Source organism: Lactuca serriola, chromosome 2, assembly GCF_051521515.1.
Source record: "Lactuca serriola cultivar US96UC23 chromosome 2, Lser_US96UC23_V15, whole genome shotgun sequence".
NCBI classification, from domain to species: domain Eukaryota; kingdom Viridiplantae; phylum Streptophyta; class Magnoliopsida; order Asterales; family Asteraceae; genus Lactuca; species Lactuca serriola.
In genome coordinates, this window is record NC_136409.1 from 85,377,802 (window position 1) to 85,403,509 (window position 25,708).

A 25,708-nucleotide genomic window follows, 5' to 3' on the forward strand; every position below is an offset into this window, starting at 1 on the left:
GTACCACTAGTACTTGGCACATCGAAGCTATCAGGCTTATTCAAAGGTTCTGGCACATATCTGCCTTTGCTTTTCCATGAAGTCCTTTCAGATAGACCTACCGTTTCATCAGCATTATCAATGGGAGCTGACCAGAAGAACTCGTCGCAGCCATCAGCATTGTCTTCGTTTACAATGGCTGTGAGTTCAGCGGTCTGATGTTCGGTTACGCCTGTGACCTTATACACCTGATTTGGAGTTGTTCTTACTTTTTGGTATACTACTGCCTTTTCTGCAAGGATCGGGGACTTTTGTTGGGACAAACGAGCAAACTCCACTGAATTTTCTGAGATGAGATTCTTGTGGTTTTTGAGTTCGCTCTTGACAAATTCTGAACAATCAACTGTGTCCTCTACAGAAATTTCACTCATATTGTCGTCCTCATTAAGCTCAGATGCATTTTCAACATCAATTTTATTTTCTGAGCTCAAGTTGGCGTTCAATGAGTCAAATTTTTGTATGGTTTCGGTCCTCAGTTTCAGTTTATCATTTTCATCCAAAAGGTTTTTAAGCATGTCCTTATGGTCCTTGGACTTAATGAAAGATTCGATTTGGTCCAGTCCATACATATACGTCGGATTAACTTCCTCAGACGAAATAACACTTTCACAATTATATGCTTCAGCATCAATTTCATCCTCCTTAAACTCAAGGAAGGGTAAAATCATGCGATGAATCTTTTGTCCTATTTCACAGTCCAAATGAAGATGAGTGATATTAGTATAAAGACGTTTAGCAATCAAACAAAAAACATTTCTCTGTTTTAAAAGCTTTAAATTGTCTCTTTGCAAATAAATGTTTTCATCTTTGGTTTTGATTAACTCCGACTCCTTCAGTTCGATCCACATTCTCCGTTCCTCACTCTTCGAAGACACCCTGCTTATTTGGTCAGTTAGGTTAGAATTGGTGACTCGAGTTTGAGTTAAACTACTGTCTAGATGAGAGATTCTTGAATTAACACTTTTTAATTCTTTTTCGTATGAGAATTGTGGGACTTTGAATGAAACAAAAACGGATTGTACCTTCTTGATCAGTTCATCAAGCTCGTTGAACTGCACGCTGAGCGGTTTTGCTGTGAAGCACAAGTCCTCTCGCTCTTTTGCGTCTCCATTCCCACTATCTGTGTTGTATCCCCTCATCTGAGACACGTCTGTCACCATCAAGCATTTTTCACCGTTGGCCTCATCTTTCGCCACATAAGCCTTTCCATGAGAAGGCTTCCTTACTTCATTATCCTCAGAGTCGGTTGACCAGACCTCCACGCCACCGAACTCATCATCTGCTACCGAACCCTGCACAATTAAAGCATTCATAGAAGGGTTAGCAGTAGATTTCTTCTTTCTGATCTCATCCAGCTTTCTCTGCAACAAAGCTTCTTCATCCTTTTCGTCATCCTTTTCTACCATTTTCTTGAGGAAACAATCTTTTGCATAGTGGTTCTTTCCTCCACAGTAATAGCAGCTCACTCCCGAATCTCCTTCAGCTTTCGGTTCCTTCTTTGATTCTTCTGCCTTCGGTTCATCTTTGACCTTTTCAGAACTATAACTTCCCTGCCAATTTCTATTCTTATTTGTGGGAAATCTTTTCTTGATGAACCTCTTGGGGTTTGACACCATCATAGCATAGTCTTCCGAAGTGAGGTCATAGTCCTCCAAGTTGAGGTCTTCTTCTTCCATCACCGCTTTGCTTTTGGACAAAAGGGCCAACGAACCCAAGCTTGAGACCACATTTTTCTCCTGTAACACGATCTTTTCTTGAGATTTCAGGATGCCCACCAGTTTCGCCAAAGAGTAGGATTTGAATTGCTCATGCGCTTTAACTGTGGACACTACAACTCTCCACTCAGATCTGAGGCCGTTCAAAAACATAACCTTCTGCTCAATTAGCTTCCTTTCAATGTCATGTTTAATCATCTTGCTAAGAAGATGATTGAAGCGATCGAACGTTTGAGTCACGGTTTCTTCGGCTCCCTGCTTGAATTCACCAAACTCAGACAAGAGTAAGGTTTGAATGGAGTGTTCAAGATCTTCGTCCGTAGAATACAATTCTCGTAGCCTGTCCCATATTTCTTTTGTAGTTGTGCACGAACTCACCAGCCTGAAAGTATCAGATTGAAGAGCGAATCTGATTAATCTCAATGCTTTGATATTGCACTGAAATTTATCTTTTTCGTCTTGAGCAATATCTTTAACGTCTTTCAAAAGATCATTATACTCCTTCTGAGTTTTAATAATCCTTGAAGTTGCTGAATGAGCAAAGGGTCCAGATACTATTGCTTCCCAGATAAGGTATCCATTGTCCTCAGATCCTATAACATAGTCTTCAAAGTGATGTGCCCAGACTTCATAATCATGGGTGTAAAGGATGGGAATCTTCGTTGTTGATCCAATGCTGTTTGAAATATTAATGGGATTGGATTGCGACTCGTCCATGCTTGATCGAATAACCTGTTAAAAGATCAGACTTGTAATGTATTAAATTAGGGCAAAACAATAAATATCGAGTTACGTCAAATATGGGATGACGGCTCAATAAATATCAGTAAATGCGGAATAACCCTAATCGAAACCTTTTTCACAGAAACGAAGTGTATGAATTGCACAGCCTCCTGCTCTGATACCAATTGATGAGTTAAAAACTAACTTAAAGATCGATTAGATCTTTAAAACAGGTAAAATAATAAATATGAAAGCAGCGAATAACACAATAATGGATCAAAGTGTGTCGAATGATTGATCAACAATCCTCAGTAGAGCCCGATGAAGAACTTCCACTGTAGAGGATTTAGGGTTTACAAGAACGATGAAGAAATAAATCTCTGATCTATCGTAATAATCTTTTCTATCGTTTTCTAAATCGTTAACCTAATATGCATGCAAGCATATCAATATATACTAAACCCTATCAAGCTCTCGGTTGGACAGGCCCAAACCGGAGTAACAAAACTTGGACTAATAACCGAGCCCAATAGACGCAATACATCAAAACGCTACGCTACCCAACACAGATACATCTTATCTGAACCTGGGTGGACGGAGTAGCGAGTGTTGTGTGCCTCCCTCATGACCAAGTCTCTGAAACCTCCATGGCGCGGAGTCCAGATTCGGTCCATGAAGTAGTAGGCTCCATCACCCTTGACCTCCAAACTTTTATCCATTCCACGCAGGGATTCTCCTGTCACCTTCTCAGGCTTTAAGGCTTCCAGCTGAGCCTCCCTGATCTGCGCAGATAGATGCGAACGGATAGTCATTGTCAATGACTTGGTCCTTCGTCCAGAATACTCCTTCCTACTCAGGGCGTCTGCTACTACGTTGGCTTTCCCTGGGTGGTATCGGATTTCGCAATCGTAATCACTGAGTAGTTCGACCCATCGGCGTTGTCTCATATTGAGCTCTTTCTGGTTCAATATGTGTTGGAGGCTTTTATGATCGGTTTATACTATGCTTTTCGTTCCATACAGGTAGTGTCTCCAGATTTTTAGGGTGAAGACGACCGCTCCTAACTCGAGGTCGTGAGTAATGTAGTTCACCTCATGTGTCTTTAGCTGTCTTGACGCATAGGCGATGACCTTACCTCGTTGCATCAAGACACAACTGAGCCCCTGATTTGATGCATCGTAGTATACAACAAAATCTTCTGTCCCTTCGGGAAGGGATAATACCGGTGCGGTGCATAGGGCTCGCTTCAGGGTCCGGAATGCCTTCTCCTGTTTCTCTTCCCAGTCAAATGATACACCCTTCTGCGTCAACATGGTGAGAGGCTTCGCAATCCGAGAGAAGTTTTGGATGAATCTACGGTAGTAGCCAGCGAGGCCTAGAAATTGACGAATTTCTGTAGGCGTCTTCGGTGCTAACCAGTTCTCGATAGCTTTAATTTTGGAGGGATCCACGTGGATTCCGTCTTCACTAACCACGTGTCCTAAGAATTCAACTCTTTGGATCCAAAACTCGCACTTAGAGAACTTTGCATATAACTTCTCGGATCGCAGCGTTTCCAGGACTCGTCGTAAATGATCCCTATGTTCTTCCTCGCTCCGAGAGTAGACGAGTATACCATCAATAAAGATGATGACGAACTGATCTAGATATGGACGACACACCCTATTCATCAAGTCCATGAATACTGCGGGGGCGTTAGTCAGTCCAAAGGGCATAACTACGAACTCGAAGTGCCCGTAACGGGTTCGGAAAGCTGTCTTCGGAACATCTTCCTCAAGTACCCGTAACTGGTGATACCCGGATCTAAGATCAATCTTGGAGAAGTAACTTGCTCCTTGGAGTTGGTCGAATAGGTCGTCAATACGAGGGAGAGGGTAGCGATTCTTGACCGTGAGTTTATTCAGTTCCCTATAATCGATGCACATCCGGAACGATCCATCCTTCTTTTTCACGAACAAGACCGGAGCTCCCCAAGGTGAGAAGCTCGGTCTTATAAAACCCTTGTTGAGCAGTTCGTTGAGTTGACCGGATAGTTCTTGCATTTCGGCAGGCGCTAGACGATAGGGCGACTTAGCTACGGGAGTAGCTCCTGGGACTAGGTCGATTCTGAATTCAACTTGACGTTTGGGAGGTAGACCTGGAAGGTCCTCGGGGAAAACATCAGGGAATTCACATACAACGGGAATGTCCTTTGGATCTTTCGATTTCTGGCTAGTGTCGACAACGTGAGCAAGAAAGGCGCGATACTCCTTGCGCAAGTATTTCTGAGCCTGAATACTGGAGATGATACGAAGGCTCGTACCCGGTTTATCTCCATAGATCAATAGGGTTTTGTGATTTGGAAGATTCAGGCGAATGGCTTTGTCGGAGCATAGGATATCGGCGCGATGAAGACTCAACCAATCCATACCAACAATGACATCGAAATTTTTGATTGAGACTGGTACAAGATCGATTTGAAATGGGTGATCGTCTAACATGAGGGTACAACCTATGTAGATTTCGTTAGAGCTTTCGGTCTTCCCATTAGCCATTTCTACGACGAATGTTTCTTTTAGTGGTTGAGGGGATTGTTTGAGTAAGTGTTTAAAGTTTTGATTTATGAAGCTTCTTTCTGCACCACTATCGAATAAGACACAGGCATAAGAGTTGTTGAGAAGAAACATACCCGTGACTACTGTGGGATCCGCTACCGCTTCATTGTAACCGATAGCGAGTAACCTTCCAGTTCCCCCAACATTTGTAGTCTTCGGACAGTTCTTTTTAAAATGACCAGCTTCACCACAGCCATAACAAGTCGGGGTCACTCCTGTACCGGGAACCTGTGTGATAGGTTTGGGAATGGACTTGCAAAATCGGACAGTATGGCCTTTCCGGCCGCAGTTGGAACACTGCAATTCATGGCAGGGGCCGTTGTGGTGGAAAGGGCACTTGGGACACTTGGGCAAATTCCCACTATATGCTTTTAGTGGTGCAGGGGTGGCTGGAGTAGTGGCAGCATGGACCGCCATGATTTGCCGGTCCTTGGAGGAGGTTTGAGTTTTCTTGCCTTTCTTCTTATCCCATCGCTTCCTTTTTCTGTCAGATGAATCGGGTGGTGCAATGGTAGTTGTGGTTGATGTTGCTGGTGTTGAAGAGACTTCTTGGTTGATCAGACTCTGGGCCAATTCCTTGGCGCTGTCAAAGGTGGTAGGGCGGGAGGCTAGAACATTTCCTTGATACGGGGGCACCAAACCCCAGATGTACCGTTCAATCTTCTTGCTCTCTGACGGGATCATATTGGGACACATAGCCGCCAAGTCGCAGAACCTGGCCGTGTACGCTATTATGTCGGTCCCCACCATCTTGAGGTTCCAGAGTTCCTCCTCAAGTTTCTGAACTTCGCCCCTAGGGCAGTACTCCCCTCTCATGAGATCTTTTAGAGTGTCCCAGCCCATGGCATTGGCTGTAACCAGGGAGAGTGCGCTGACATGGCCGTTCCACCATGTCAAGGCCCTGTTAGTGAGGGTGGCAGTAGCGAACTTGATTTTGCTCTCTTCGGGGCAAGAGCACATTTCAAATACAGCTTCGGTTCTTTCGAACCATTGGGACAATACCAGAATTCCTCTGGTACCATCGAAGAAGGTAGGTTTACAATTCATGAACTCCTTATAAGTGCATCCCTGCACTCTTTGGTGGACTTCACCAAATCTAGAGTTACCACCGCTCGCATCACCGGAGTTCATTTGAGCCATGGTTGCTGTCACAGCCGCGGTCACAGCTGTTTGGAACAGCACTGGATCGAACTGCGGAGGAAGAGGTGGTGGAGGAGGGGTTTGAGTTGCTGGTCTTCCTCTGTTCGGACGCTTTCGTGGAGGCATCTTTCACTGGAAGATCATAGAAATGATAGCAATAGTAAGAGTCTATTGCGAATATGAATAGAGTGTTTCATGGATTAAATCAACATAATCCAAAATCAGAATGAGAGTCATAGCAATAGAGTAGTTAACTGCCAATTTACTGGTATTAATGATGTAACACAAGTTCATGAAAATTAACCTAACAGTAGGTCTTACATCAAACCATAAAGAAAATGTTGGCAGTTTAGAGGTCTAGTTAGAGTATTTTTAAGCTAGGAATGTTTACAAACAAGAGATCTACGGAACATAGAGAGGAAAGGCTAGTCCTTTAAACAAAAGAGTGAGGTAACTAGACGTCTTCTACTGGCGACGGTTACTTGTTGGGCGAATCCTCAGGTCCGCTAGCTGACGCATAACTTCTTGAAGGTGTTGATCATGAGTCCTTTGGCGTGCTCGGAGTTCCCTAACTTCGGCTCGGGATGCAGCCAGCTGATGCTGCAGAGCCTCGTTGGTCCTCCTTGTCCTGTCCATGGCTTCTTCAAGTTGGCGGATGTGAACCGTGTTGAGATTTGAGTTGGAATCCACTTCTACAACTCGACCAATAGCAGCTTGACCCCGCTCGACATTCCTGGCAATCCTTCGGATCATGATGGGCAGAACCCGATCCGTTGGTCCTCCTTCATTTATGTTGTAGAAGCTTTGGTCTCCATTGTAAGGTAAAGGCTGGCCCTGCTCCTCACTCCATCGATGCAAGGATATGGCCCACATAGGAGTGGGACCCTGAAATGCCGGACGGGGGTTGGGGTTCGGAGCTTCAGGAGGTTGGTTGTTAACTTCTGGTTCGGAGCTCGAGCTATCTGAGAAGCCTTCAACATGATGATCATCTAAAGGGATCGGGTGATCATCGTCTGACTCCTCATTGAGCCATCCTCCATTGCCCTGGTTTGGATAGTACGGATCACCGAGATGGTGGAAGCCAGCCATGCTATCTACACGAGAAAGGGGAAAGGAAAGGTTAGCAGGCGTACTACTCTAAGATACTTATAAGATGAATCATTATTAGTCGACCCAATACTTGCGTAGTGCATACCGATTACATGTAACCGAAGCAAGATAGTCCTTCGAATAAGCAACCCTAACTTCAGACCCCCAATCAAACAAGAATAGGGAATGAAGCAAAGGCTACAGATTCTGAGTCTATAGCGCCCTAGTCACATGTAACCGTGGCGTATCCACTTAGCAACTATTGTCCTACCAGTAACGACCCTTTTAGTTATCACATACGAATGTTTTAGAGATACATAATACTCCTATAGTATCGTTATGGTAACGTTATTGTGGTAGTGTTGGTAAGTTTTTAGACTTGTTGCAACACCACAACTAAGCTTAGGCACATGCTAGTCACCCCCAGGAAAACGTAGTTGATCAGGCTACATCCCCCCAAATGTGACTATATGTCTCTAAGCCCAATTGTGCTATCCAACAATCTTAATACTTTTGTTCTGTTCTAGGGTGATACTGACTTCTGTGTTTTATAGCGATGTGTGTATATATATACTTAGTTAAATCTTTTAGATGCTTAACAGTATATATTCTTGGTCAGAGTGTTTTAGTCCCGAAGTGTTTATAGATCGTATATATTTTATAGGTTGATATACTTGATTCACTATAAACAATGCTCTGATACCAATCTGTCACACCCCAAAACCGATAACGGCGGAATACATTTCGGGGTGGAGGACGTCATGTACAGTATCATCACAATTGCATAATAGTAAAAACAAGAAACATACAACCATTGCATTACATAGTGAGTTTAATTACAAGTGTGTTTTGTAATGTTTAACAAGCACCAAAAGTATTACAAAAATAAGAGATGGATCTTGTATGCTCCACCTTCTCCAAAATGCCGCACCTGTACCTGTCTATCTTTGAACTGAGGATACAAGTTGTTTTGAAAACGAATATCAGCATAAAGCCGGTGAGTTCATAAGAGTTTAGTGTGAGTTTTCGTATAAAAAGCATTAGAACCGATAGTATGAAAAGTTGTAATTTACATTCATAAGTAGTAGAAAAACCTAGAAAATCCTATATTTTCCAGAAATACATTGTAAGTGAAAACCTTTAAGAAACATGTAATTTTCATCTTTGAAGAAAAACATTTATTGTAACAGTATAATAGTGAATTTCCAATAAGTAATGCAATATGGTAGGTTATGCCTGAAATCAATAATAGTGGTGCAAACTTCCTTTAGTGTTAGATACTTTTTTACTTCGGGATATTAACTTAGCCTTTAGTTTAGTGTTTTAGTGTGGTTATAATGTATTCCTTGGATGTTATCAATGGTGTGTATAATAGAGGGCCCCATGACCTTCCCGGTCATGCACAGTGTAGTGAAGTAGCGGCATCCCTGGGCCTACACAGCTCGGACTGAAATTAACAGTCGGGATGTAATAGTGTCTGCCCCGTATAGATCTATACATGTAGCGTCGTTCTCCTGTCGGAAAACTCTGGGCGTAGTGTGTAGCGAATAGAGTATCTCATAGTGAGTTAGTGTGTTATCTTCGGATTAGTACTTTCTCTTGTATTATAGTGTAGTAGTCTTTTGTATAGCTTGTAGTGTGTTCTCTTATTAGTGTATAGTCTCGTAATAGTGTGTATTATAGTGTGTAGAGTAGTAGCTATAGCGAGTAGTAGTGGCCTTAACTATACTTATTACAGTTAACTTAGTGTGTATGGTTCTTGTCAATTTAGTGGTTTAAGCATCGGATGAAATGAAAATACTCGTATCCAGCACTAATATACATGATATATAACTAAGAAATCAACGACAGTCGGACGGATAACAACTACCCTAAGCCCACAATCAAACAAGAACAGGAAATAAGGCGAGCTATCGGTCCTAAGTCCTTCAAGTCTTACTTATATAAATGTATTGGTGTGGTTACATTTTGTAAGAAAAATTTATTTAATAAAAATCATGTCCAAATGGAACATTTAGAAAATTGTTTATTTATCCAAAATAGTTTTGAAAACATAAAATCCTTTTATAAAGCATAGCGGTAAATCATATGTGATTTGAACTACAGATAGTGAATCACATGTGATTAATTTCCATAAACATGTATATTTGACTTGTATCCCCCCCCTAAAACATATAAAAACATTTGAAAGGTTCATTGAAGGGGTATGAACTCACCTGAAACCGAGTAAATCGGGTAAATCGGATGAAAGTGTCGGTTGAGCGTTTGGTGTCAAATAAGGACTTGTACACCCTTTAAGACCCTATTAACATGTGGGATAAGTGTTTTGAAAGTAATTAGTGACTTATATTCTATTTAAATCATTTAAACATTTAAGCTTGATTAAAGGCCTTATGGTTGAGTTTAGAAGGTCAATGAGTTGTATGGAAGGAGTGTGTGACCTCACATTGGAGTTTACTCTCCTAAAACCCACCCTAAGTGAGTTTACGGTTGGGAGGCCTTGTCCCCCATGAGTTTACGGCCGTAAACTCATGGGAGGGGTATTTTTGAATTCTATCTAGTTTCATATGCAAGAGGTGGTGGTTCTAGGGTATTTTACAAGGCCAAAGGGGGTAACAAGGGGCTCATGAGTTCACTCCCTTGGAGTTTAGGGCCCAAAGGCCACTCCTTGGGAGTTTATGGCCGTAAGCCTCATGGCTTGGCCGTGAACTCTTGTTCACTCCCCATTTCATGATGTTAAGGCCTTTATTCCATTTCCTTTGATTTCTAGTGAAGGTATAAGGGTGTTTAGGGGCTTAAACCATCATTTTGGCTAAGTTTGGGGGAGTTTACGGTCCTAGCTTATGCTTGGGCCGTAAAATCCATTTTTTCCCTCAAAATGAGTTGTTAAATTGTCCTAAGCACTTCCAAGAATTATAACTAAAATTCTAGAATGCCTTAGGTGAGTTTTTGGGGCTTTTTGACATGGAAATTGGGTGTTTACGGCCTACGCACAAGCTTGGGCCGTAAACTCCTTTTTAGGCTCTAAAATCTTAAGTTTTCATGTCCAAACTCATCTAGGTATATCCTTTAATTAGTATACAAGCTTATAGGAAGTAAAAACGGGACATTTGCTAGGTTTTGGGGTGTTTACGGCCTAAGGGGCTTCTTAGGCCGTAAACTCCATGTTTTCCACTAAATCCTATGATTTTTGTGTGCTAAATGCAATGGAGTACGTTTAGAACAAGCTAGGGAAGAAACTCTTACGTTTGGAGGCCGAAATTCGCGGTTTTGGAGTCGGGTTCGGGTCTAGAGAGAGAAAGTAGTGAGAGAGAGTGTGAATGAGTGGTAAAAGGGTTCAAAGTGGTGTTCATTTCCTTTATATATGCCTCGGGTATTGTACCCGGTACACGGCTACCCGACGCTAAAGTTTAACAGGGTTAATACTTTTTACCCGGGTGAAGTGGTTAAAAGTAATACAACTTTGTTTGGTTAAACGAGGTTAACACTTACAATTATATTTACTTATACAAAAATGATAATGTCAAGAAGATATAAATAAATAGATATTTATTTATTGACGACTCCAAATATTACGGAAATTTATATATACAACGCCGAATTCCGTTAGTGAAAACGGGATTATGTAACAGAAATAACTTTGGGTTGTCACAGTGACACCTCAAATGGTTCACACAACACCAAATACACTTGAAATAACTTGAGAGAAATTCACAACTCATGAAATCAGCTTGCCCTTCTTTTACACACACTAGTGGCCGATTTTGGTGAATAATATGATGCTTATATAGTGTGTTACAATTATGGTTACACCATGTAAGCCCTAATTGTCATTACCTTTCATTTCCATGACCCATGGGTTATGTAACCTCCATGGAGCATCCTATGGGTTTAACCCAACTTGATTATCCATGGAGCTTTGGCCCACTATATAAGTTATGGATGATTTGCACAATCAACCCATATATTTAATTAGTCTTCTTTTGATCACATAATTAATTCTAAATTAATTCTTGATCAATACTAATTAAATATTATTATTCTTATTATTAATATACTAGAACTTATAATATATTAATAACCATAAGTGTCTTATTTCTCTCATTTAGTCTATCCAAGTGCATGATGCCATGCAACCCCAATGGACCACGTCGGGTCGGGTCAAGTCTTACCAATTATAGTTATGGACTTAAACATTAATCCAACAGTCTCCCACTTGGATAAGTCTAAAACTATTATTGTGTATGACTTCAAGAACCGACTGGCAATCGTAGCTCTCAAAAGCTTCCGTCGAACTCTGACCTTGTATATGAACTCTGACCTTTGTCAATGACATCTCCATTAGATAAGGGATCATATATTCCTCCATTCTAGATATCATATGGACTGAGACATGGATTATAATCATTCTCTTTATCCATTTGTTGTTTCCCGATTTCCGATTTATGATGACTGACTAATTGAACAAATCAAATCAGTCATGGCCCGGCCGAGCACTTCCATTTTTCATCATCAAATCATCGAGGGGCCCACAAATATCGCTTTTATCCCGAAGGTAAAAGGAATGGATAAACTTCGACTCATATGGCTTGTTCTACTACTTGTTGAATCATATAAAAAGACACGTTTTATAACATCGAGTTACCAATGCGATTTCGTGCAATCAATGTACTATCAAATCATAGTAACAACTCATATCTCTAGGTTTGAAGAATATAGATATTATCCTCTCATGATCACTCGTGATAAAATCCATGAAGTGATTCCAATGAGCGCGGGTTGAATCCAATACTCAGAACTTATGAGCACTCATGAGTGTTGTAGCACCACCTTGTCCAACATCTTAGACCTCTACAAGCCCAACCCATGACAGTCTTGATTCGTATCTACTTCTAACATATGACCGACTGTGGATGGTTTGAATAACTTAGTCATCCAGAACAATGACCTAGTTTATTCTGGAAGTCAAAACATGCAAAATGAAACACAATAATAATGGAATCTAATATGGTCTCAGAACTTATGAATATAAAATAAAACACCTTTTATTTATCACCATATGATTACACATTATTCATTGTATACTGTTTCAGCTATCAACTTTATTCTTGAATTAAAACAATAGTTGTCCCATGCTCCAAGCATGTACACTATGTTTTTCTAAACACTAGTCATGTCACACACCAAGTATGCATACTATGTTTGTCTATAATCTTTACTTTGTGAAATAGATCAATTGAACATAACTCCAATGATTCTCATTCACAGTCCCAAATCCTTACTGCAAATGCAAGAATACCAAATTCATGCCATTTACTAAAATCCGTTAGATTCTAAACTTATATGCATTGATCCTCTTGTAATGATTATGCACAAAGTCAGAAAGACTTGACAACAACCATTACAGAGCATTCCAAAGGAGATCAACTCCTTGGAAACATCCTTCTTGCATTAAGTTTCCTAATCTTACACAGATTGAATAATTTCTAACTTTGAAACATTTCCAGATTCCATTTTGACTATCACTTCTGAACAAGAGTTGCCTCCTTACAAATTATGTCAATATGGTCCTTCCAGAATTATCACTATACTTCCAACTGTCATTGAACAACCAATCTTTGGTAAACCTTAGATTGTCCTCGACAATTGCTTAATCATTTTAGTCATATCCAGTTCTAGACCTTTTCCCTTCTTAATTCCCCAGGCATTTGGAAATTTTTAGAAAGGATGAATATAGCACATGCAATCGATTCTATATATGAAGCATATGGGACACGAGATTCATGATGTCTCACATAAAGACTAAACTAGTGTTTTGCTATAATATTTCCATTTCAATTTGCCAAGTTCTCATAATTCAGATTATAAAAAGGGATGCCGTAATCATAATCGAATTTTAGAACTTAAATAATGGACCCATATACAGAATTTCCTTATGTTGAGCCATTCCAACATGAAACTCATATATATATATATATATATATATATATATATATATATATATATATATCCTTGACTAAATGATTAAAACCTCACGATCTAAGCTTATAGATTTGAGATGAAGTATAATTTCCTCTCCCTTAATTATAGCAAAACAACTTTTTCCCAATTGAAACCTTTTGTTTTCTATAATTAACATTGCTAACTTGCAATACTTCATCATAATTATCATTCTCCCACTAACATGATGATTATTAGCAGAACACTTATGCTCCCACTAGCTTTGACATGTACTCAGAAATCAGCTGGACTTCTAGAAATCAATACTTTATTGACTTTCTTACCAAAGTTCAGATTTCTGATACTAGATTGCTTTGATAAAACTTTATCATAATCATACACCTTATCTTAGATAGCTCACAGGTGTGTCTAAACAATTTTAAGAACTGTGAAAAGGGATGTCGTAATCATAGTCTTGATTGTTTAGAACATTTTGCCACTTCTCACAAGTCCATGTTAGTGTGCCGGTTAACCACACAGCCCCACTAACGACTTGGAGAATGCAAATATCACAATTGCTATCTAACTAAAATCTACTTAGTGAAAGTGTTTCCTCACCATCATTTTCATGAATCGGAGAGAAACCTTATGACACTTAGATTTAATGGTGTATGTGTTCTTATCCATGTGAATTTGTCAAACCATAATCACAAGACTAGGATAATGACAAATCCAAACTCATATGGATTGAACTCAATCTTAATTTCTTGCCATCTAACAGCTCAAGGGCCTGCCATTGCTTCCAAGTTGTTGTGCAACCAATTGAGAACTCTAAGAACTCATATGCAAAGCAACCTTAACTGGAATGGGCATAGAAATATGTCATAAACCTTAAGTCGTGTGAAGAACTTCATGTTTTATTCCTGATTAGTTCTTGAGACTTTCAAGACCTTCAAGACTCCCACTGTCCTCTTGACCTATAAGACTTTCTTGTTAGATATTCAAGAGATAGTGTGGATTCTAATCAAGACAAACACTTCACACAATTTGCCTTAGTTGGTCTTTGTTTTATCCAAAACATCACAACTTACCAATTTCAAATGTACAAGAGTAGAAAGCTTTTACTCGTACATTTGACAAGTATTTTAAACCTTCTTTAAGACATGTCACTCAAGTTATAATCTTGGAGTATGACTCTAAGACTTGTATTGGAACGAATTATGACTTATCTTCTTGATTTAACCATTTCAACAATTCAAGTTCCTCTTCTTAGTCATAAGAATGCACTAAGATTTCCTTTGAGAACTAATTTTGATATGGCTTCTTAATCATTAAGATGATCACAAAAACTGATACTAAAGTACTCTCCCATCTTTTCAGATTTGAGAAACTTTTATCCTTCTGCCTAATTTGATTCTTCTTATTCGCTCTGCCATACATTGAAACTTTTCCAATGTTTCAGAATTATACTTAAACTTGTAAGTATAACCATATTTACTGAACTTAAGTAAATCATGACGAATAGTCTTATCAATCTTTTGTGGTGGACTTAATCAGTGCACAAGAATGTGTACTCGGTCCCTTAGTCCTTTACATGACTCACACATCCATGTGAACAAGTAATTAGTCTTAATTTTCCAATACTTGAAAGTTCTCATTCATCATGCTATACAACTTGCATGATTCCAAGTTTCTATCCAACTGAAACTTGGGCGATGAGAATCTTTCCTTATTTGGTAAATTTAGACATTACCACAAATGAGAGAATAAAATTCACATTCCAATATTGCTATCAGTGGAATCTTATAAGCAACAATTTTCCACAAACGCCATTGTAAGGATACATAAAATAAATAAAATCAAAAATTTCCTTTTATTTTAAAACTTTGTGGAAAAACTTATCCTTACAATCCATATGAAAACTTGTTGTTATCTATTCCTAAGCAATATCTCATAACTCCTAAGAAGTAGCTCAAGAATCCGATCTTCAAACTATGCGATAGAAATCCATCAACGCGAGCATATTCTTTCTTTAAGTTCCTTCACTTTTCTTTGATTCTTAAAACATCACCATGTGACCCAGTCACATCATGTATCAAGAATCTCAGAATAGAAACTTAGCAGAGTTAGATAGTGGACTTTACCTGAAGTAGAGTCAAACTTATTGACTTTACCATTCTTAGGTAAGTTTGGCAGCTTCGTAAACAAAGCCCCTTCCTTTGGCAATAGAAATATATGGACCCTTAGGTAATAGTACATGGGACTATCTTAGATTTAGTCTTTCTCTTTACCATTTGGTCAACCAAGTTGACTATGGCCAATCCCTTTCCATTGGGAAGATAATGCTTTTCTGGATTTCCTATGTCACTATTGTCCCTGTCCATAAAGTTTTGGGAAGTTAATCTCCTAATAAAATTTGCTTTACTAGTACACAAAATCATTTCTGATTTAGCAGCACCAAGCAAATAGATAGGATCATTAAGGGTCTTGTCAGTCTATTTCATAGGAGTCCCAAAGGAATTCACTATGTGACTTAGAAAGTGATTGAACATCCACTTCCTCTAGACTTTGACACCCAACTCTCCCGGCTTGTCAATACGTGACTTCATCTCCAAGATGTGATTACACATAGACCTTGTTTGCCAATGAGTGACCTTAAACTTTTCAAGAACTTGTGGGTTAGGGAGAATAATTGGAGGAGGTGAAAGAAGTAAAGTTCCAAGAGATTTGGGAAGATCATAGATGTCTGAACTTAGACATCTTTTGGGAGATATTCAAGACAGTTGATCTAAAGTCCTTAATATGACACCCAATATGAAATATTAAGGTTAGGACCCAACAAACTATTTTATAACTTAGAAGAGGGATGTCGTAATCCAAGCTATAAAATATTTGAAGGTAGGTGAATGACGATTCACTAATTTCCACCAAGATAAACGAAATATATTATTAGGTTTTAATTGGATTTGAAACTCATAGATCTTTTGAGATTCATTGAACTTTTCAATGGCATGTTTCAATCTCGAGTGTGCCCTTCAGGTTTTGTGACTGGGATGCCGAGGATCACAAAACAAAGTGTGAAGTAACCATGCAAATTACTTGGTACCCTTAAGTGTTTACCCCCCAATCGATGTGTCGGTTAACCACACACGCTCCATCAATACTATGATAAACATTAAGTTACCCTTTGCCTACCTTGTTAAATACGAGTTAGTGTGCCGGTTAACTACACACGCTCCACTAACCGACTTAAACAAAGTGCAAAGTGTAATTTCATGGATTAGCACCTTATTCACATTTTCCTAAGTAACTAAGATTGGGTATTTATAAGAGTTTAGTTACTTAGTATTTATCATTAATACTTTTAATGAAGGGAGAATTCTAGTCCTTTTCCTACCCGTTCGGCTAACGACCCTCCACCGGTCATGGAAGCGGTGAGTGAGAGTGGAGACCCATTAAACTGCCATTTTATAGGCAGTAACCTTATACCCCCTTATAGACCGGCTTCGTGAATGAGGCCTACTAACGGTAAGACTGACTTTACTCTTATACATATATATAAATATTATTAACTTATAATATTATAAAGTATAAGGGTTGAATTTTAACTTTTAAAATTCTAAGAGCTTAACTTGGAATTAAAGTATTCATGGGAAAAACTTTACAAATTCCAAAACTTGAGGGCAAGTTTTTGAAACTATTCAAAACTCTTGGATTTTCATAACTTATGAGTTTAATTAAAGTTTTAAAAACTTTAATGAAGAGACTCTTGAACATCCATAACTTGAGGACAAGTTATGGAGTCATAAAACAATTTAATGAGGAAAAAGACTCTTCATTTTGTAACCTATGTTAACTTTTATGAGTTTTAAGATTCATAAATGTGACTTTTAAGTTACATAAACACATTTTATGAACTTCTTTTGGATTAATTTGGATTAAAACCAACTATCACATATTTTTTTTTCATTAATCTAAATTCACTCATAAAACAAGGTAACACAAAAAACTTTTGGTGATCCATAACTTATTCTTAAGTTATGAAATTCTTTAAAACATTAACACCAAAATTTTTTAACTCCATAAAAACTTTGCATCAATTTTTTTTAAAACATTTTCATATCCATAACTTATGGAGGTTTCAAAAAATAAAACTCTTTAGATCAAACTTTTAAAACTAATAAAATAATCATATCATTTTATCTTTTACTAAATTTGACATAATTTAACTCATATAGCAAATTATTCAAATTTTACAAATAATTAGTTTTTCACAAGAACAAGTAATTATCTTAAAATTTGACAAACTTCATGTTTTTTTTTTTCCTTTTTTTTCAACTTTGAAAATAAAATATTTGCATCACTATAACAGAAAACAACCCGTGGCTCTGATACCACTGTTGGGTTTTGAGCATTCTAGCACTCCTAAGTGTACATGCAACCCTAAATACCTTGGATCTATGTTTTCTCTATTATACATGCAAATATGAACATCCAAGGTATTATCCTATTCTAGCATACAAAAACAATGAATATAACAAGATAGAATATATACCTCTTTGGTGTAGAAAGTCTTCATGAAGCTTGAGTGCCTAGTGCCTCAAGTGTGACACCTCAAATGGTTCACACAACACCAAATACACTTGGAATAACTTGAGAGAAATTCACAACTCATGAAATCGGCTAGCCCTTCTTTTACACACACTAGTGGCGGATTTTGGTGAATAATATGATGCTTATATAGTGTGTTATAATTAGGGTTACACCATGTAAGCCCTAATTGTCATGACATTTCATTTCCATGACCCATGGGTTATGTAACCTCCATGAAGCATCCATGGAGCATCCTATGGGTTTAACCCAACTTGATTATCCATGGAGCTTTGGCCCACTATATAAGTTATGGATGATTTGCACAATCAACCCATATATTTAATTAGTCTTCTTTTGATCACATAATTAATTCTAAATTAATTCTTGATCAATACTAATTAAATATTATTATTCTTATTATTAATATACTAGAACTTATAATATATTAATAACCATGAGTGTCTTATTTCTCTCATTTAGTCTATCCAAGTGCATGATGCCATGCAACCCAAATGGACCATGCCGGGTCGGGTCAAGGCTTACCAATTATAGTTATGCACTTAGACATTAATCCAACAGTATTATAATGCATAATATGATTATTGAAGATGAAGGTCGAGCGATTTGCATGTATAATCCGAACGATGTTGTCATTCCAATTGAGGAGTTTGTATCCGGAATGAATGCGTTTTTAGAGCGACTTGTTGAAATTTATAACAGTGAAACGTGTTTCAATCTTCGAGAAGATGTCGCGGAACATTTGTACCAACGTAACATGAACGACGATTAGTTTTTTTATATGTATGTTTGTTTTTTTTAATTAATGTAATGTTTTTTTCTAGATTAACTAAGTAATGTAGTTTGAAGTTGTAATTTTATTTTTATAATTAATGAAAAACCAATTTAAAAAATAAATGTTTTTTTAATATAAAAAATGTAATTTTGTTGTATTTTTGTATTAAAAATAATGATGTGAAGTGGTGTGTTAGTGGTAGATATCACATGTTAGTGGTAAAGGAATGTGGTGCTGATGTGACACTCACCATATATGTGGTATGTGGTGAGTATAACGGATGACCCAATAAACTTTGATGATTTTTTTTCGAATCTATTTAGTTTTCTCTAAATAAAACATATAATAAATGTTATAAAGTTTTTTGATGTTTTGTATTCATCTAAAAATATATTTTGTTTCGGCATTATATTTTATTTTCTTTTTGAGGTATATAAATTGATGTAAAATAATAAAATTTATAATTATTTGTTATTCTAATGTATTTGGATTGATCTGTAACTTTATATATATATATATATATATATATATATATATATATATATATATATATATATATATAATGTTTGAACTTGTAAATGTTAAATTCATGATTTATATATGTATTTATATGTAAGAAAATAAGAAAAAAAATGAAAATTATAAAAGTCGGTTGACCCGACAGGCGAACTTGTTAAATCGGAAACCGGTTTTTAAAACATTATGTTTAATTATATACATACTTTCAAATTATTTTATGTATTTTTAATGATTTTTTTTGAAACAAGCAAACTAATATATTTCATTTCTAATAACTCTTAGGCCTAAGGAGTGGGAGGCGCTAAGCCTGGCCACTACACTCCTAGCAGCTCGCTACACCACCCCCCAAGTTATGCTAAGAGCCTCGCTAATAACTATTAGGCCTAAGGGAGTGGGAGGCATGCTGTCGATTGGTTCTCATATCTTTGACTGAATTCCACAGTTTGAGGTTCTGATACGCAAAAGGGTTCGCCTCTTCTTCTTCATCTTCTTCTTGTTCTTGATTTAGACCAACTCCAACGGACCGACCAAATGGTGATTTTCCGGCCAAATAAACCCCAATCGGCCAAATAAACCCCAATTAACAGCTATATTCGACACCAATTTGAGAGGGGAAACTGAAACGGAAACAGGAAACTACAATTGGGATATCGAATTGGTAGTTTTAGTCTTTTCTTTCCTTTGATGACCGAAGTGCACCTCGCTCTAGATTTTGGAGATGGAAATTAAAACGAACTTTGGAAGAGACTTTTTTTTTACTGGTTCTTGCAACTGAAATAAATGAAAAGGGAGATGAACCACAGAGACTTCTCGATAGTCTCTGAATAGAAATGGGAAATGGATTTGTGTTTCAAAGAAAGTGTAAACGGTGGGGACCAATTTCAATAAAGATAATAATAAGAAAAACATAAAAAAAAATATATTATTTTATAATTTTTTATGTGATATTAACTAAATCTATAAAATGTTTGTGTAATATTAAAAAAAATATTTGTTTATTAAAATAGAGTAATTAAATTAAATTAGAAAAATAAAAAAAATGGAGTGTTAGGAGTGTTACTACTCCCTACAAAATGTTAAAATTTTGTGATAAATAGAAAAAAATGACGTGTCTTTCAAAAAATTGACATAGCAATGTGTTAAGAGTGTTACCACTCCCTTTAGCCTTACTATCTATGTCGTAGGTCATTCGTTATACCCACCACTAACCACTATAGTGGTGGGTGTCACGTCATTACCACTAACCACCACTAAAATGTTGGTATACCCAACACTATATCTCTTATTTTTTTGATTTTAAATTTTATATATATATATATATATATATATATATATATATATTGTAGAGAGAGATAGAGACAAGAAGAGAGAAGAAATGAGAAGAAGAAATCTGATTGGGCGTGCTCTTCCGTTTTACCCACCACAAAGAACAACGACCACTAAGAACCACTAAGGTCCGGGGTGGTGTCCACTATGGCTACCCGGTATGGGAGCGTTTTCACGCGTCTTGGGCTGAGGTGACAGCCTCTCCCACGCGTGAACACCGCCCCCAAGTCCGGTGGGTTGCATGTGGTGTGAGGCTGAAGACAGACGAAGACGAGGGCTTTGATTGGCTGAATAAATTGGAACGTTGCATTCGACCGTTATATCTTGCATTTAAAAAAAAAACTGTTTTTTTTTTTTTCATTTTTTCAAATTCTCTATATATACATCCACTTTATTCACAATTTCCACTAAACCACACCCACATTTTTTCAAAACAAACACACACATCAAAACATCAAACCAAAAAATGGATAATTTTCCACCTCTAGTTATTTCGTCTTCCGATGATAACGATTTCGATGACGATTTTATTTTGTATACGTTGTTATCCGTGACACGAGATGTGGTACGTGAGAGGGGCGAAAGTTCAAACGTCGACAAGAAGCATAGAAAATGGATCAACCGGGATCGAGAGGCGGCACATGAACTTTTGGTACGTGATTATTTTGTCGTTGCTAGTTTATATGATCTATCTAAATTCGAAGAATGTTTTCGTATTAATAGAACTTTATTTTTACGTATCGCTAGAGATTTGACACGTAATTATGAATTTTTTCAATTACGATGGGATGCTAGAGGTAAACGCGGTTTTACCACAATACAAAAATGTACGGCCGCTCTTAGACAGTTGGGATATGGTATAACCGCAGACGCATCAGATGAGTATCTGAAAATGTCTGAGATGACGGGTCGAGAGTGTACATATTTATTTTGTGAGTATGTCATAGAGCTTTACCGTGACATATACTTGCGACATCCAACTAAAATCGATGTCGAACAGTTGTATGCCGCACATCAAGCGAAACATGGTTTTCCAGGGATGATTGGTAGCATTGATTGTACACATTGGGAGTGGGAAAATTGTCCCAACGCGTGGCGTGGCCAGTTCACTTGAGGTGATCATGGGGTGCCAACTGTTATTTTGGAGGCGGTGGTTTCAAATGACCTATGGTTTTGGCATGCATTTTTTGGTATGGCCAGGTCAAACAATGACTTGAATGTGCTCTAAGCGTCTCCGATATTTAACGATATTTTACAGGGCAAAACACCAGAAATGCCATATGTTGTCAATGGAAATGAATACAAATATGGGTATTACCTAGGTGATGGGATATATCCAGAATACGCTACGTTTGTCAAGTCATACACATTTTCGACCGACGATAAACGGAAAATGTTCAAGTTAGCATAAGAATCTGCAAGGAAGGATGTAGAACGGGCATTTGGAGTCCTCAAACAAAGGTGGCACATAATCAAACATCCGGCAGACCTAGAATTAATGAATGGCGCATATGTGGCAGCACTTTTCCGGTGGAATAGATGTGACCACTCCCCATAGCCTAACCACGGTCGTGGCCACCTAAACCACGATCCATTTCGTGGCATGCATACCGGACGGTTTTAAAGGAAATGCAAGAATCACACTTCTTATCGCTATGTCACTTCTCGTAGTCATGTCAAATCCAGGGCTGACCCTAGGGGTGTTTAAAGTGTTCCACCGCACAGGGCCTCCGAAAAAAATAGGGCCTCAAAATCATACTATTTACATAGTGTAATTATATTATATATAATATCATTGACGGTTAACACCAAAATTGTTGAAGGGCAGTTGGTTATGGACGTGTCACGTAGTACTCAACCACCCGTGTTCGACTCTTTTGCACTACATATCTCAACCTATATTTTGTTTTGTAGTGTATGTATATAAATATATTAATTGGCAGTTTCTAAAGTATCTCGTATTAGAGAAATTGGTGAGAGGGCATAAGCATTTATGGGGTCTTACCAATTGTCAAAAACTAGGGGTGCAAACGAGTCTGGCCAGGCTCGGCTTGGGCTCGTTTAAGTTATATAAGGCTCGAGCTCGAGCTCGGCTCGATTCGAGCTTCCTTGTACTGAGCTCGGCTCGAGCTCGTAAAGAATTATAGAAGCTCGGCTCGGGCTCGGGCTCGACTCGTTTTTTATCTGATGTGTCTAAATAAGCTTAAGCTCGGCTCGAGCTCGTTAAGAAGCTCGTTTACTAATACTCTAAATCCATAATTCCCCTAATATGTTTTTATTTTAATATATTTAAATAATATTATATAAAAGCTCGCGAGCCTAATCAAGCTTAATGACATAGGCTTGAGCTCGAGCTCGTTTAATAAACGAGCTTAATATTAAGCTCGAACTCGGCTTGGGCTCGTTTAAAATCGATTTCGATTCGAGCTTTTAACGATCCGGTCTCGAGTAGCTCGTGAGTAGCTTGGCTCGTTTGCACCCCCGTGGGACCCCGATCCCGTACAGGACTAAATTTTTAAAAAAACCGGGAGCGGGGGCAAAATTAAACCCCACTTATTTTCGGGACCGGGGTCGGGAGTTGGTATTTCCGTCCTGTACTCCTGCGGGGGCCCCGGTTTTATATATATATATATATATATATATATATATATATATATATATATATATATATATATATATATATATATACAAAATAGATTTTCTAATTTTAGGTTTACGTTAGGTTTTACTTTCCCGTTTCCAATTAATGGATATGAAGAGGTAGTGAATTGATCATATAATTTTGGACATGTAAGTATTTTATATTTATAATATTGGATTTGTCGTATTTTATATTTATAAGATTGTTAGAATTGTCATTTTATAATGTTAGATTTGTAATGTTGGATTTTTAATTTTTTAGTTTCTAAAATATTAGGTTTTAAGCTTTTAAAGTTGTTAAAAATAGTCTTTTTAACCTAAACCAAAGTAGTTGTTTAGCAAAAAAATCGAATTTTAAGCCTATAAACCGGGGGAACGGGGGGCGGGACTGGGAGCGATGGAGGTAACCGGGGGCAGGACTGGGGGGCTATGTAAGTGGGGGAGCCGGGGGCAAGACCGGGAGCGGGGGCATCAACTGATTTGGGGGGCGGGAGCGGGGCAGCTATTTCCGCTCCCGTTTGGTCCCGTCGACATCCCTATACCTAGGGCCATATTTTTTGTTTAATGTTTTCCATTTCTAACATAGTGTATAATATTTTGGATTTTTTTTATATAAATATATTTTTAGGAGACCTTTTTTTGTGTTCGCACAGGCCTAAGATATATCAGGGCGGCCCTCGTCAAATTATTATGTCAAAGACCATTTGATGTATTCCTAATGACTTAAATACTGTGTACGTATAGTACCCGTTTCATATTTACTTTATTAAACTCTGTAATTTTAGAATCCATAATTTTTTTCCATCTTACATTAAGATAGGCTTTCACAAACTAATCACAAGCGCAACCACTGATGCACTGTCAATACGTGATTATGTTGCATTTCAGTTTGATTATGTATTGTAATTAATAGTTCAATAATTTGTAGATTAATTTGCATAGATTCATTTTCAGTTTGTGTGGTAGTATTTTCAATACGACATTCGTTTCGTTTGATCAACTGAAAACCAAAATTTTAATTTTTAATATACCACAGGAACATTTACACTAGAATTAATGAATGTTTTTGTGCGATTATATAATTCAACGTATATTTTGAGATCTTTACAATCAAGCAATTTACGAAGCTACCTCTCTTTTTGTTACCACAGTTTTACTCTATAATCACAATTTTCCGACACGATCTTTGACTTCTGGGTTAATTGATCAACAGCAACGTTACACTTGACGGTAACCGTTATCTCCCACGTTTTAACGGCACCAATTTTAATTTTCAGCGGAGCCTTAACCTTCAATCTTAATGGCACATTCCGTTTGCCCTGCTGTGATACCAATCGCGAGTGATCATCACGTGCTAAGACAATATTTGATCCCCTTAACGCCGTTTTGATTATCGTCACGTTATTCGTATGCTGTTGAAGCGTCGGTAACACACCGTTACATAAGTTAACGTCGGCGTAATACACGTTGACAGAGCTTCCTTTTCCGTTGTAGTACACCGAAAGCTTATCGTTAGGGTTTTCTGCTCTAATGTCAACAGTTATCCTTGGGAATATCGGCGCTGACGAAGTCAGGTTGACGCCTCCTATTGAAATGTTATCGATTGAATATTTCAACTTTTCTGGACGAAAAACCAAGTAGAGAATGCCAGTAGCAATTGCCAGGAGGATAATTAGAATCAATACGGTGGCGATTGTCCAACCGAGACAGCGGCAGCAGCAGCTCCGTCGAGGTTTTCGATTAGCAAGTTTTTTTATTTTCTGAGAATTTTCAGGGGGAGGGATGCGGTAGATCTGATCTTTAGGGATCTGGATAACGTACGTTCCTTGCGGAAGTAGTGGTTTGTCGTCGGAGATAGGAGGCTTGACAGATTCAGGAAGCGGATGGGAGTGATCCGATGCAGCAGCTGGATGAACACGATCTGCCATTTGTGGGAAAGCTAAAATGAAATGAAGGATTGAAGTTTGTTTTGGAAATGGGAGATCGGAGTTGGGAGAGAGAATGGAGAGATATAGAGGGGAGGTGGTGGGTAGGCATGAAATAGGATTACAGTGAGGACTTAGCTGGTTTTGGAAAGATGGAGACCGCGTGGCAAGTGGCAACGACTTGCGCGTTCGACATTTTGTGTTTGGCCGGTTCTCTTTTATTAGTTTCACTGCAAAGTAGAAACAATCCAAATTTTAAAGGGCTTGAATATGTGTTTATATAAAATATTTACGTTTAGGTTGTGATTATAAAATTTTTGTTACTTTCATCATTTATACAATTTGATTGCATAAATTGTTAAATAGATGAAGCGTCGATCATTAATATCTCGTGTAAATACATTTTGCTTATCCTCCTTAATAAATGAAGTTTTTTTTTTTTTTTTTTTTTTTTTTTTTTTTTTTTTTTTTGTCATATGTACTCTTCTTTTCCATTTGGACACATGACATCTTTTAGAATTTTAGAATTTTCTATTTTCAATTTGTCATTTTATTGTATTTTTCATTTTATTAAATTAAAATTCCACATTTAATATGTAAGGTAATATATATATATATATATATATATATATATATATATATATATATATATATATATATATAAGGTATTTA

General features: G+C 37.7%; 1 protein-coding gene across 1 annotated transcript; it reads right to left on the reverse strand.

Moving 5' to 3' along the window:
- Positions 1 to 24,164: 24,164 nt before the first annotated feature.
- On the reverse strand, positions 24,165 to 25,161 carry LOC145086486 (Late embryogenesis abundant (LEA) hydroxyproline-rich glycoprotein family). The gene has a single exon (XM_079024249.1). It carries the CDS (start codon positions 25,037 to 25,039, stop codon positions 24,254 to 24,256), a length of 786 nt encoding a protein of 261 aa, XP_078880375.1. The 5' UTR covers positions 25,040 to 25,161; the 3' UTR covers positions 24,165 to 24,253.
- Positions 25,162 to 25,708: the final 547 nt, after the last annotated feature.